General features: G+C 37.7%; 1 protein-coding gene across 1 annotated transcript; it reads left to right on the top strand.

Moving 5' to 3' along the window:
* Window positions 1-4998: 4998 nt before the first annotated feature.
* LOC113874178 lies at window positions 4999-5763 on the top strand. Its single transcript, XM_027512401.1, has one exon. It carries the CDS (start codon window positions 4999-5001, stop codon window positions 5761-5763), a length of 765 nt encoding a protein of 254 aa, XP_027368202.1.
* The last annotated feature ends 10482 nt before the right edge of the window (window positions 5764-16245 follow it).

The raw sequence follows: 16245 nt of genomic DNA on the forward strand, positions 1-16245 counted from the left end.
TTTGGATGATTTCTCCAGCCCGGGTTGTACCGGTTTGAAGAAAGGTCCTAGTTTGGTTGTTGCTGCTGCTGCTGAAAAGGAAATTTGTTAGTGTAAATATTTGTAGCATAGGCTTGGGGGTTACCTTCAGGAGTATCTAACTCCTGCAATGTGGGGCAGCTGTCTATATAATGATCTGCAGCTGAGCATATTCCACAAAGTGTAGCTGGAACTGGTGGTGGAGGTGTTACAGAGACAACACTCTTTTGCATTACATCTAATTGTTTTACCATGGAGGCTAGCTCATCAATCTTATGCTCCAATTTGTTTGGTTTTGTAGCTTGAACTTCATGCACACCTCTAGTAACACAAGAATTCTGTCTAGTTGCAAATTGCTGGGAGTTGGCAGCCATGTTTTCTATCAAGTTCCTGGCTGCCACAGGGGTCTTGTCTACCAAAGCTCCTCCACTCGCTGCATCGATCATACTCCTATCCATTGGGTGTAATCCCTCATAGAAGTACTGGATCAGCAATTGATTGCTAATTTGGTGGTGGGGGCAGCTGGCACATAGTCTTTTAAACCTCTCCCAGTATTCATAGAGAGTTTCTCTTTCTAGCTGTCTAATTCCACAAATTTCTTTTCTTATGGATGCAGCTCGGGATGCTGGAAAGAATTTCTCTAGAAAGAGTCTTTTGAGGTTGTCCCAACTTGTAATAGATCCGGGAGGAAGGTAGTAGAGCCAATCCTTTGCAGTGTCCATTAATAAGAAAGGAAAAGCCTTCAATTTGACATGCTCCTCCGGAACACCTTGAGGTCTCATGGTGGAACATACAATGTGAAACTTCTTCAAGTGTTTGTGAGGGTCTTCACCTGCAAAACCATGGAATTTAGGTAGAAGGTGAATTAATCCAGTTTTCAAAACAAAAGGGGCATCCACATCTGGATATTGGATGCACAATGTTTGGTATGTGACATCCGGTGCAGCTAGCTCCTTAAGAGTCCTCTCGTCACCTGCCATTGCTCCAAAACTAGAGTTAAGTGAAAATGGGGAAGAGTAAACAGAATTTGGTGTCACAGATTGCAAAGATGCAGTAGGTGATGATGATGATTCAGAGTGTTCGGAGTGATCTCTATGTGTCCTAATGTTTCTATAAAAAGTCCTATCAATCTCCTGGTCTAATGGATACAAATCTCCAGGGTTTGATCAGGTCATGCACTAGATATCAACTAACTAAATTGAAAGCAAATTAAGTAAATGAAATAACAAGAGCAATTTAAAAATCTCTCTGCAGAATTATGCAGCAAAAGTGCAGAAAAACAGAGAATTATGCAACAAAATGAGTGCAGAAAATTGGAAGTGAGTGATTGAAAATTTTCAGCACATGAATGAAGGAAATGATGCAGAAAATCTTGCAATAACAATGCAGAAACAGACTACTAAATTCGTATGACTTTCAACACTACACAAAAACTCAAAATGAAACAAACACACTAACATGCAAGACACAAAAACAGAGTACCAAGCATGTTCAACATAAGTTCAGCACCAAAAACTCCCCGGCAATGGCGCCAATTTGATGAAACGATATTTAGCTATTTGTCATGCAAAAGATTGTCGTTAATCCTCATCAAATATGCAAAGAAATGAATGCAGTACTAGGGTGTTATCCTAGGTCGTCTCCAAGGAATCTTTGGTTGGGAACATACATCGAATAAGTGTAAACATATTTTTTAAAGCAAGTAAATTGGGGGGAGGTTTGTCAATTTCTGGATTTTAATCAAGAACGAAATGTAAATTAATAAAATTCAATCAATTAAAATGAGTAATCCCTAGTCAAGCAATGAGTTCCATCATTATTCTTTCAAATGATTCAATAATCCCCTTTCTTTCCCTTGAATTAAGTTAATCTAACAAGCGAAGACTAACTTTAACATCCCAATTAAAATTAAGCATCTTAATGGGCTCCAATCTCTATCCCTAAGATTAAGCAACCTCAAGGATTAATCAAAATTAAGCAATTTTGAATTAGAATTTCGTTAGGTAAATTAGGGTTCATTAAGCAATGTTCCCTTCATGCAAATTCCATTTCATTCAGAGATTGGGGTTAATAAATTCAAGGAAAGAAAGATTTGTATTGCAATTAATCCCAAGAATTCAAGATTCATGTGCATTGACTAGGAATTACAAGAAAGTTTAGCCCTCCACATGAATGGGCTTCACAAATGAGAGAAAGAAATGCAAGAACGTAAACAACATTAATGTAAATTCAACAAAAATCAAAAGGGAAATTAGAAATTAAAACCTATAGAGGACCCTTGGCTGTCACCCAAGACTCCAATGTCATAAGAAATTATCCCAATTTGGCAAAGGAAAATTGTGTAAAGTGTCAAAAGTCCTGTACCCTAATTCCTAAATTCTATTTATAGTGGATGACATGTCAGCAAAGTGTCCACTTTTGCCTTTGAAAGTGTCCACTTTGGGGCTTGAAAGTGTCCACGCGCAATTCTCGTAAATCTCTCAATTCTCGGGAGTTGCCACTATTGGTCTTGAAAGTGGGAACTTTGGATGCGCGTAGCCACTTTGAAAGGCAATAGTGACCACGCGCATCATGCTTGGAGCTTCTGGAGTTGCCACTTTGGTCTTGAAAGTGGCTACTTTGGATGCGCGTAGCCACTTTAAAAGGCAATAGTGGCCACCCGCATCATGCTTCCAATTTAGCATCCCTGGAGCTTCTGGAGTTGCCACTTTTGGTCTTGAAAGTGGCTACTTTGGAACCTTTAATGCTCAGACTTGCTGTAGTTGCCACTTTTGGTCTTGAAAGTGGCTACTTTGGAACCTTTAATGCCCAGACTTGCTGTAGTTGCCACTTTTGCTCCTAAAAGTGGCTACTTTGGGGGCAACTTTCATCCAAGGGCCAAGATTTCTCAAAATTAACTTGGGAACTCTGCAAAATTATCAAAATAATTAAAATTTCAATTTATATCTACGTAATTAAATGCAAATTAACTAAAAATTAATAAATCTATGATATTTACTCAAAATGTGATTTCTATATTATTTTCACTATCTAAGTCCATTTTTTCTATCAAGGAGCACCAAAAAGGCAAGTAAAAATATAATAAAAAGTGGATTCATCAGGAATGCCTCCTTAGTTGATTCTGTGTGTGGGTCTTCACTTCGAGGTAAGGGGGGACTCTACCCTATGTCATTATGTTTGAATGCCACATTATTTGCTATGCATTGTCATATGGATGGTTTAGAATGTGTGTGTTTGGTAGATTTGATTGATTGTAGTGAAATTGTGGTGGAAAGATTGTGCGGAGCTTAGTGCTATCGATATTGAGAGACATTGGGTACAATGAAATGAATGGTTGTAGGAATATTATGATAAAAACTGTATGATTGAACCTTGTGTGGTGGAATATGGGCATATGTGCCATGTGTTGTGAAATAATGTGGGCATGTATGCCGTGTGCGAATATGAATACTGTATGTGGCTGAAATATGTGTGAAATGGCATGTCAAATGCGATTGTGAATATACTATGAATGGTTCAGCGATACATTGGACGTGTGGAGGATGGGGATGGTAGAAATACCTTGGGGAAGAGAGGGTGGTGGTGACATCAATAGTGAGCATGGGTGCACCACCGGCCGCACACTCTCCTCCTGACTAGACCTCTAACCAACGCCTTTGTCGAGCGACTTGTGACCACACACGTTGTATCAGTGAGGCGGGATAACTGACGACTATCCATGGTGTGGAACTGTGATACAGTGACATAGTGAGCGTGGCTACGTGCAATGGGTGCACATGTGTGTGGGATGTTTGTTGGTGCAGTGAGCACACCTGTTTGTGAATTGAAATAAAATGTTGCTTGTGGTTATGAATGCTTGATTTAAATTGTGTTAGAAAACATGTGAAATGTGCAAGGTGAGACTCTATGCTTGCTTGTGTGTGTGGGATAATATATAGTACTCACCTTTATATTTATTTTCAGGTGACCAATTAAGACGATCAGCACCGGGCTCAGTGAAGGGGTGGATGATACTGCTGTAGGGCTTAGATTTATTTTGAAAATATGATGTAATTGAATTAATTCTGTAGCAGTTATTTGATATAAATTTGTAAACCCTTCTTATTTTGAAACACTTTGATGAAACCGTGTGTTAGGAATTATTTAAATAAAATTTTTATTTTTCCCATTTTACAAAAATTATTTATTAAAGTTAAAGGGTTACAATTTTGGTATTAGAGTAGTTCATCCAAACCAGACTGGGGTATTGGGCTAAAGCGTCCAAGTTGATTGTTGATTTGTTTTGATTACCTGATGAGTTCAGTGTGGTTTGTTGAATTGTTTGCTAGCTTAGATTAGAATGGCTAGTAGAGGTAAAGGAGCAAGCGGCACCAATGATCTCATGGAATTCATGTCTTAAATTCTAGAGGCCTTGGTGCATAACAAAGGCAGAGAGTCGACTGAATACCGAGGATTGTCTGCCTTCACTAAGCATGATCCTCTAAAGTTTGAGGGAGGATTTGACCCTAAGTGAGCTCAGAGGTCGTTGGCTGATATAGAGAAAGTTTTCAATGCAATGGGGTGCCGTGAGGAGCACAAGGTTGCCTATGCCACATACTTACTGTGTGGAGAAGCGGAAGACTGGTGGAGGTTTGCAAGTCAGACTTTGCCATAGGAAGGTGGCTTTATTCAGTGGGAAGCTTTCAAGACAATTTTCCTAGGGAATTACTTTCCCCGAGATCTGAAGAAGCATAAGGCTAGAGAATTCCTTGAGCTAAACCAAGGAAGTACGATTGTAGGAGAATATGCTGCAAACTTTCAAGAGTTAATGAAGTACTGGTCCCACTATCAGCATGGGGATGGAGAGGAGGACTTGTGTGCTCAGTTTAAGCATGGGCTAAGACCAGACATCCGGGCTGCAGTTAGTGTGTTTCAACTGACAGACTTGCCCACCCTAGTGAGCAAGAGCAAATTTTTTGAGCCTAATTCAAGGGGAAGACAATGGACACTAGGGGAACCGGTCCAGTGAGACAAGATAGGAGACTTCTTAGGTTCTCTAAGGGGCCATATTCAAGCTCCAACCACTCACAGTTCAGAAGGAGTTCATCTCAAGAGAAGAGTAATAGGAGTGGTTCGGGATCAAGCTCTTTCAGTGGATCGATCAAATGCTCTAAGTGTGGAGGACTGCACATGGTCAGGGACTACCCACAGTCACGGATGAACTGTAGCAACTGTGAAAAGTTGAGGCACACTACCAATGTGTGCTGGGCTGCCAAGAGGAGTGGCAGTAAGAGTACAACTCAAAGGCCAAAATTGAGAGGAAGCACGTGGCCGAAGCTGAGTATCCCTGGAAGAGTCTTTGCCATGAGTGGAGCAGAGGCTTCACAATCTGAGGAGCTGATCCGAGGTAAATGTGTAATTAAAGGCAGATTGCATGATGTGTTGTTTGGCTTGAATGCTATGCACTCTTTCGTTTCTGTGGACTATGTGAAGAGTCTGGATATGTATGTGACTGAATTACCGTGCAATGTTATGGTGACTACTCCTACAGGTAAACTGGTTATGACGTCGTGGGCATGTTTAGGGTGTTCAATAATGGTGCATGGTAGGGAATTCAAGGTGGAATTAATCTGTTTGCCTCTTTCTCAATTGGATGTGATCTTAGGGATGGATTGGCTAGCTGCCAACCATGTGTTGTTGGACTGCAAAGAGAAGACTTTGACTTTTGGCTCATCAATGTTGGAAGTTTCAAGGCTTTTGAGCTAAGGAGTGTGGGAGAACACAGTAAACGCTAAGGCCTTTATGGTCCTGTTCTTAATGGAAGCTGAGAGCGTGGTGGAGGCAGAGTATATCCCGGTGATGAGGGACTTCTTGGAAGTTTTCCCTGAAGATGTTTTTGAATTGCCACCTAATAGAGAAATAGAATTTGCTATTGACCTCATTCCGAGAGCAAGCCTGATTTCTGTGGCACCATATAGGATGTCACTAGTGGAGTTGGTGAAGGTTAAGAAACAAGTGAAGGACTTGCTACAGAAGCGGTTTGTGAGATTTAGTGTGTCACTATGGGGAGCACTAGTGCTCTTGGTGAAGAAGAAAGATGGAAGCATGAGGATATGTGTGGACTAACGACAGCTAAACAAGGTGACGATCAAGAACAAGTATCCACTCCCAAGAATTGATGACTTGATGGACCAATTGAGAGGAGCTTCGGTGTTTTCAAAGATTGACTTGAGATCGGGGTACCATTAGATTAGGGTTAAGGATGAGGATGTACCCAAGACGACATTCAGGACGTATTATGGTCACTATGAGTATTTGGTGATGCTGTGTGGAGTGACCAATGCACCGATGGTATTCATGAACTATATGAACAGAATCTTCCATTAGTTTTTGGATAAGTGTGTGGTGGTATTCATCGATGACATTCTGATTTATTCAAAGACTCAAGAGAAGCATGCCGAGCACTTGAGAATTATTTTGCAAATTCTGAAGGAGCGGCAATTTTATGCAAATTCTCAAAATAAGAGTTCAGGTTATCCTATATCCAGTTTCTGGGGCATGTAGTGTCAAAGGAGGGAATTATGGTAAACCCTACAAAGGTGGACGCAGTAGCTGGATGGCCGAGGCCGACGAATGTGACTGAAATCTGCAGTTTTCTGGGACTAGCAGGCTATTATAGAAAGTTCATTGAAGGATTTTCTAAGATAGCTTTGCCCTTAACGAAGCTAACCTACAAGGAAAAGGAGTTTAAGTGGACCAAAGGGTGTGAAGGCAGTTTCTTGGGGCTGAAAATAAAGTTGACTTCAGCACCTGTGTTGGTTTTGTCCGACCCAAAGCAGAAATTCGATATGTATTATGATGCATCCGAGCATGGACTTAGGTGTGTTATGATGCAAGATGGGTGAGTGGTTGCCTATGTCTCAAGACAGTTACGCCTACATAAAGTTAACTATCCGACTTAGGACTTGGAGTTAGAAGCTATGGTTTTTGCCTTTAAGGTGTGGAGGCACTACCTATATGGAGCGAGGTTTGAGGTATTCAGTGACCACAAGAGTTTGAAGTACTTATTTGATTAGAGGGAGTTGAACATGCGGCAGAGGAGGTGGATAGAATTCCTCAAGGATTACGATTTCACGTTGTCTTACCATCCTGATAAGGCAAATGTGGTGGCCGATACATTGAGCAGGAAATCATTGCATATGGTAGCAATGATGGTGAAAAAGATGGAATTGATTGAGGAATTTCAGGACATGAACTTGGCCATGGAGGTGAGGTCGGGGAGTTTGTATCTCGGAGCAATGATGATTCACAATGATTTCTTAGTGTACGTCCGAGATATTCAGCTGGGAGATGTCTTCCTGCAAGACATGATGAGGCAAAAGGGCGAAGGGAAAGATTTGGAGTTCCACAGTGATGAGAATGGGGTGATTAAGTTTAAGAACCAAGTGCGCATTTTCCAAGTGGATGAGTTGAAGCAAATGATACTTGAGGAAACACATAAGAGCAGGATGAGTTTCCATCCCGGTGCGACCAAAATGTATCAGAATCTCCAAAAGAGTTTTTGGTGGAATAGGATGAAGAGGGATGTGGCCAAATATATGGCTAGATGCTTAACTTGTCAGAAGGCAAAGGCAAAGCACTAACGTCCACCTGGGTTGTTGCAACCGTTGGAGATTCCTGAGTGAAAATGGAACAGTATTTCTGTGGACTCTGTTTATGGGTTACTGAGGATCAAGAACAACCATGATGCCATTTGAGTGATAGTGGATCGGTTGACTAAGGCTGCACACTTTTTCCCGATCAACATGAAGTATAAGTTAGAGAGACTTGCAAATTTATATGTGAGGAAGATAGTCAGGCTGCATGGAGTGCCGACTAGCATGGTATCCGATAGAGATCCGAAGTTTACCTCAAGGTTTTGAGAGAGCCTGCAGAGGGCGTTGGGAACTAAGTTAAGGCTTAGTTCGACTTATCACCCACAAACCGGGTCAGACGGAGAGGACTATCTAATCCCTAGAGGATCTTTTGAGAGCCTATGTGATTGAGCAGCAGCAAGGGCCTTGGGAAGAATGTCTACCATTAGTGGAGTTCACTTACAATAACAGTTATCATGCTAGCATTGGGATGACACCATTTAAGGCCTCGTATGGGCAAAGGTGTAGGACTCCTTTGTGCTGGTATGAGAATGGAGAGGCTACTTTGTGTGCACCAGATATAATTCAGAAGCAGAATAAATAAATCAAGATGATCAAAAAGAAGATGAAGGCTGCACAGGATAAGCAGAAGAGTTACTATGATAAGAGGAACAAGCCTTTGGAGTTTCAAGTGGATGACCATATGTTTTTGAATGTCTCACCTATGACCGGAGTTGAGAGAGCTCTGAAATCTCGGAAGCTATCTTCTAAGTTTATTCGGCCATTCGAAGTATTTAGTAGAATTGGTCCTGCAACATACCGGATAACATTGCCTCTGAATCTCTGAAACCTACATCCAATGTTCCATGTGTCACAACTTAGGAAGTATGTGTTGGACCTTTCTCACGTGATCGAACTTGACCCATTTCAAGTAAGAGAGGACTTGTCCTATGATGTGTATCCGGTGAGGATTGCAGATCACTATGTAACGCCCCAGATTTTGTAATATTGTTTAATTATTAAAGTATATATATATATATATATATATATGTATGTATTTATATGTGGGTTGCCCTATGACGTATGTTGATTGAAATGAGTATGATTAATACTTGTGTGTAATGATGTGGATTGAGACTGGACTCAGATAGATTGATTATATATATACATATATGTGTGGTGTGTGTATGCGGGCTAAGTGTGGATGCTGCTGCAGGATATTCTTGCTGTAGCAAGAGAGCCCTAGGCTTGAAGAGTAAAACTGTGCCTTTCTCGTTGTAGCTGGGAGAGAAGGATGAAACTGTCGCCTTGTTGCTGTAGCGACAAAGCCACATTTTGAGATACATTTCTGGGTGCAATCTTGCTATAGCGAGAGGGTCTCCCTGTAGCTAGATTCTACAGAAACCAGAATGTAGTTTTGTCTGACTTCTTCGCTGTAGTGAGGGACAGTGTCGCTGAGGCAAGGTCCCCTTACTGTAGCGAGAATATCTCGTTGTAGCGAGAGTGTCGCAACCAGATAGGATTTAAAGGTGGTTAGGGTTCGAGAAAGGTTATTTCTCACCTTCCCTTCGAAATTTCTTTGATTCCCTCGACCCACAACCCTATTCACCGATTAAATTGCCTCCAAAGCTGTTTGGAAGCTAGATTGAAGGTTGGATTTGTGTTGGGAACGCTTGGAGGTGAGTTTTAATGGTTAGGGTTTTGGTTTTTCACTTCCCTTCCTTGTTTTCGTGATTTCCCTGGGTTCTTATGGAATTCTTCCGTGTATTTAGGATGAAATCTGTGTGGGGAGCACTTCCTTGGGTCGATTTGCGTGTGAGTCTTCAATCCGAGGTAAGGGGGACTCTACCCTATCTCAATTGCTTGAAAATCTATTTAATTGCTATGTTTTTGTAATGTGATTGAGATAGAGAGTAAGAATGCGTGTGTTGATGAAAATTATTGTGTGTTTGAATGTAATGTGAGTTTATTGTGATTGGGTTGACATACCCTTGATTGAAATGTGTGTGATTATATCTTTGATTGATGATTGAATAATGTAAGTAGTTGGAAATGGGTATGGATGGCATGAGGAATGTAGCTAAATGTGGAAAATGTAGCGTAACATTATAGGGATATATGTGCCGAGTGTTGTAAATGAAAATGGGCCTCTATGCCCTATAATATGATTTCAATGTGGGCCTGAGCGTCGTGTAATACAAATGAATACAGGCCTAAGTGTCGTGTGATGTAAACGAATGTAGGCTATGTGCTAAGTATTATGAATGAACGTGGGCTATGTGTTCTGTGCAAACATAAATATTGTGTGTGTGACTGAAATGTGTATGAATGAGGCGTGTTAAAAGTCGTTGTAATGAAATTGTGAATGGTTCAGCGATACACTAGAGGTGTAAAAGATAAGGACGGTAGAAATACCTTGGGAAAGAGAGAGTGGTGATGACACCAACAGTGAGCGTGTGTGCACCACGGGCTACACACTCTCCTCTTGACTAGACTTCTAACCACTACCTTTGCTGAGTGACCTGTGACTGCCCACATGGTATCCGTGAGGCGGGGGTAACCAACGACCATTCATGGCGAGAATCTGTGATCACAGTGCCACAGTGAGTGTGGCTGCGTGAGCGAACGCACGCGTGTATAAATGTTTTGGTGCCACGAGTGCATCGGTTATGAATGGAAATGAAATGTGTGATAATGTTGTCTGTGATTATATTGTGTGAAGTGTGTTAGAAATAATGTGAATTATGTGTAAGGTGAGACTCTATGCTTGTTTGTGTGTTAGATAGTGTAGAGTACTCAACCTTACATTCATTTTTCAGGTTATCAAGATGATCAGAACTGGACTCAGTGAAGGGTTGGATGGAACTGCTATAGGGCTTAGAATGTTATTTTGAGATTGTTATATTTGAAATAGTCTTGGCAGTTATTTGATATAAACTTGTAACCCTTTCCCTATTTTGAAATTTTTTATGAAACTTTTATTATTCTGAATTTGCAAAATTATTATTTATTTGAAATTAAATTTAAGGTGTTACAATTTTGGTATCAGAGCAGTTCATCCAAACCGGACTGGGGTAACGGGCTGAAGCGTCCAAGCTAAGTGTTGATTGTTTTGTTTGCCTGAATTATAAATGTGTTACAATTATTGATCTAATGTGTATAAATGTGTCTGTTGTGAAATAATGTGGGCATGTGTGTTGTGTGCGAATATGAATACTATATGTGGCTGAAATGTGTGTGAAAGGGCATGTCAAATGCAGTTGTGAATATGCTATGAATGGTTCAGCGATACACTGGAGGTGTGGAAGATGGGGATGGTAGAAATACCTTGGGGAAGGGAAGGTGGTGGTGACACCAACAGTGAGGGTGGGTGCACCACTGGCCGTACACTCTCCTCCTAACTAGACTTTTGACCAACTCCTTTGTTGAGCAACTCGTGACTGCACACGTTGTATCCGTGAGGCGGGGGTAACTAGCGACCATCCATGGTGTGAAACTATGATCACAATGCCACAATGAGTGTGGCTACGTGCAGTGAGTGTACGTGTGTGTGGGATGTTTGTTGGTACAGTGAGCGCGCCTGTTTGTAAATTAAAATGAAATGTTACTTGTGGTTATGAATGCTTGATTTAAACTGTGATAGAAAACATATGAAATGTGCATAGTGAGACTCTATGCTTGATTGTGTGTGTGGGATAGTGTAGAGTACTCACCCTTACATTTATTTTTCAAGTGACCAAGACGATCAGTACTGGACTTAGTGAAGGAATGGATGATTCTGCTATAGGACTTACATTTATTTTGAAAATATGATGTAATTGAATTAGTCCTGTAACAGTTATTTGAAATAAATTTGTAAACCCTTCTTATTTTGAAACACTTTGATGAAACCTTGTGTTGAGAATTATTTAAATGAAATTTTTATTTTTCCCATTTTGCAAAAATTATTTATTAAAGTTAAGGTGTTAAATAATTCAACACAATATGCCGAGGTCAGACACCTTCGGACTCGACCTAATAGTACAGTTTAGATGTACATTGCCAGAGATCACACTCTCTCGGTCTTTATAAAAGTCATCTATCCTATGGTTTATCTCTTTTTTTTCAACACATGTACATATGTATAGAATAACAACTTTATGAATATGATGTGACATATTTTAGGTTTATATTTATAATTTTATTTTGGTTTATAAACACTTTTAATATGCTTTGTTTTTAGAGTTTTTACCATTTTCTACTTATTGGAATAAATTTGGCCATAACTTTTTCTACATATATCATTTTTGGCTGATTTAGTTGCATTGGATTCTACACATCCAGGGCTTCAAAATACATATATGGATCGCTGGATTTGGAGTTGATTTTGATTTTTTATGATATTTTAAAGTTGAGACAGATTTGCTGAATATTGTTACGAGATTGTCTTTGGACCTTTTGTTATTAGATAATTGTATTTGGGCTTGTAGTTATAATTATGGCCCAATTTTGGCCATTTAGTTTATCCTAATCTGAGGTTATAAATAAACTAATAAGGTTCTGATTTAGGAGAGGTGATTAGACACTTTGAGCTTTTGACACTTAGCTGAAATAAGAATCCTTATTTTTTACCTTCTCCCAAACTTTCTCGTTCTTTTCTCATCTTTTCTCAAATGTGATTCCAACCTTCAATCTAACGCACAAACAGTTTTGGGAGGTAATTTAATTTGTGAGAAAGGGTTTAGGGTCGAGAGAATCAAAGAAAGGATGAGAGGAAAAGTGGAAAATGAATTTCCCGAACCCTAAACCCCTCAGGATTCGCGATATTCTCGCTGTAACGAGACACCTCTCACTACAATGAGACCCCTTCTTGCTACAGAAAAAATATTATAGCAAATTGCAATTTGTTTTTTTTGCAGAATCTCGCTACATCGAGATCCTCTTGCTACAACGAAAGCACAACAGAGGCACCCACTTGCCTAGGACCTTCTCGCTATAGCGAGAAGGTCCCTGCAATCCACCCTTAGCCTATTTCTCAATCAATTCCAAACACATTCAATTCTTAATACACAATCAACATTCACATTCATGCTTATGTACACATATTCATAACATTATTTACATCAAATGTACATTCAATGAGAATTCGACAATGATATTAATAATCAAATATTATTACAAAATTCGGGACATTACAAAACATATTCTTTTATTAAATTCATAAAATTTCAAGGGTGTTTAAAACTTTTGAAAGGAATAGTTTCAGGAATTTGTGTCTAACAATTTATTTATTTATTATATACACATCATTTTAAAATAAAATCAACATCACTTATCTAATGAATAAATTTTATATAAAATTGATTGCAAATTACAATAAAATACTAATTAACAATATTATAGATACACCTTAAAATTAATAATTGCAACAAAATTTAACAGTGTCACAAATTCTAAAACTGACATTTAAAATATTTACAGAACTTGATCAACTTAATAAAATATTACAATTTCTCAAATTATTTTAAACCCTAATAAAGTAGTCTTTCCTTATAGTCCATTGAGAATATGATTTTAGATAAATCAATCTTCTCTAATTTTTTTCAATTTCAATTCCTAAAAATAATTAGTAAGGGTGAGTATCTTCCGTCTCATTAAATCTTTTTTATTCATAAAGCAATCAAAATAACACAAGAAACATAATTTAAAGTCAAATATAGTAAAAAGTATTATTTGCAATGTCTATTTAACAAAATCACGACAACAACAATTGTATCCTTCATACTTTAAATCGTATAATATACATTGAAATAATATCAATTCATACATTACATTAACTAGTATTTCAACAGTTTAAACAGACCATTAATCATTTCATTTAACACATTCCCACATCGAACAACATGTCATAATATGTTCGTTATAACCATATTAATCAATGCATTACAATACATGCATTATAATTACACCCATCAATGTATTATAATCACACCAATCAATCTGTTATGACTCACCTATTACAAACACAAATCTCACAATTTCACAACCATTGCCTATGGGATTCCTTGAGGTCTTACATAAGTATAAATAGTCGCTGGTTGGCCGCAATAACACAAATACAACATGTGTTCCTCCGGCCCCTTTCAGCAAAGGTATAGTCAGGAGTCTTATAAGGAAATGAGTGTATGACCTGCGAATACTTTCATTTTCAGCAAATCATTATGCACTCACTTACCATTAGCATTCACCACCCTCATTTTCCAAAGATTTCCTAAATCTTCTCCTGACTCTATACCCCCAGTGTATTTTTCTAACTATCTATATAGTGTCTTAACATTTCTCATGACACTCACTTTCTCAACATTTTATATAACATTCAATTTCTCAGCATATTTCATTACATTCACTTCTATCAGCACCTTGGCATTTTCACTTGACACATAATTTATCGACATTTCTCTTTCCACTTTCATAACATAAACATCTTTAGTTATACATGCACACTTGTTCACATTGGCCCATATTCATTAGTTTTCACTAATAATACATTATCATTCAAGACAATCAAATACTTTTTATAATAACCCAAGTTCACCAATTTTCACATTCATCAGTTATCAAACATAAACCCACAGTTATCATAATACTCAATTCTAATATTGACAAATTATCCACCTATTTTATATCATACAAATCAATGAAGTGTGCTGAAGGTCGAACACCTCCAGACTCAGACCAATCATACATTTTAACTTACACAAAATTAAATTATAGGTATATTGCTATATATCACACTCTCTCGGTCTTAATAAAATCATCTATCCTAAAGTTCAGCATCCTTTACTTATCTTCTTACAACATACATACATACATACATACATACATACATATATATATATATATATATATATATTTATGAAAACTTCTTGAAAACTCATTCCTATTTATAAGTTTTGCTATAAAATTCTATCTTAGGTGATTCTTAAACTAAAGCATAGATTTTTCTTATAAAAAATCCTTTTTTAACATTATAATTTCAAGAAAATCTTATAACTTTGCTATTTAGAAAAAGTAGTTTGAGTTTTCCTAGTGAAAATACATAAATAAGATTTAGAGTATAGGATCAACTCCCCTTACTTGGAAACAGGTCTCTAAGACTACATTGTTTGCAAGATCTAGAGGAAACGCAATGTTATGGTAAGAGATGCTACCCAAGGACCAAGAATTTTCCTAGATATCACAAAAGAGAACACTTTTAAGAAGAGATAAAATAGTGAAATAGAACAGAGTTGGGAGAACTAAGCTCTAAAAAAACTTACTTAGGATCAAAAGGAATAAGCATTCAAGCTCGAATCTGGAAGATATTCAGAGTTTGGGAGAGTTTTCTCTGGAAATGGAAGGTGAAAGAGTAGAAAGAAATGCTTTGAAAATAAATTTTATAGGAGAAAAGTTTTTTAAATACCCCACAAGGTTGCAACTTTCTCGCCACAATGAGAGGTTCTCACTACAGCAAAAAAACAAGACAACATTCTTCCTTGGCTATCTATCATTCTAGCTACAGCGAAAGTGTTATTAGGTTATCCTTATCCACTTCTCGCTACAGTGAGAAATCCTGCAACTCACACATCTTAAACTTTTCTAAATTTAAATAACACATATAAACAACTAACTTAAATTGCAATAGTAGAAAACAACAAAACAAGGATGTTACAACCTTTCCCTCTTCTCCCTCTCCCTTCCTAGAGAAAGCCTTCATTAACTCTGGATATCTCTTGAATCTGAGCTCAAACATCTATTCAAATACTAAAGAGCAGTCTTTCCTCATAAGATCATTAGACTATGATCCTAGAACAAATCAACCTTCTTTTATTTTTTTCTCATTTGTCTTTCTGAAAATAATTAGTAATAGTGAGTATTTCCTGCCCCAATAAATCTCTTATTTAATAGAATAATTTAAATGAAGCTGAAAATATTATCTAACCCATTATAATATGTACTAATTAATAATAACACACACAGGTTATACCAACAATTATCATAACAGAGCACATATAATAAGTCAATCACATTTCTACACTGATCTGTATATCATAATACATGTATTATATTACATTAATCAATATGTCAGAATACATGTGTCATAATTATACTCGTAGATGTATTATAACACGTATATCATAACAATACCAACTGAGATGTTACAATGCATATATTATAATAACACAATTTCTATACTACTTCAAATTCATCATACTTTCATATATATTGCCCTTGAGATTCCTTGAAGACTTCTGATGAATCCACATTTTATCATGTTTTTACTTGTCTTTTTAGTTTTCCTTAATAGAAAAATTAGACTTATATAGTGTAAATAGTACAAAAATTACATTTTGAGTAAAAATCATAGGTTTATTAAGTTTTAGTTAATTTGCATTTAGTTACATAGATATAGATTGCAATTTTAATTTTCTTAATAATTTTGCAGAGTCCCCAAGTTAATTTTTAAGAAATCTTGGCCCTTGGATGAAGGTTGGCTTCAAAGTAGCCACTTTCAAGAGCAAAAGTGGCAATTACAGCAAGTTTGGAAATTGAAGGACCCAAAGTAGCCACTATTGCCTCTCATAGTGACTACTCC

Source organism: Abrus precatorius, unplaced genomic scaffold (assembly GCF_003935025.1).
Source record: "Abrus precatorius isolate BTA unplaced genomic scaffold, Abrus_2018 Scaffold8, whole genome shotgun sequence".
NCBI lineage: Eukaryota > Viridiplantae > Streptophyta > Magnoliopsida > Fabales > Fabaceae > Abrus > Abrus precatorius.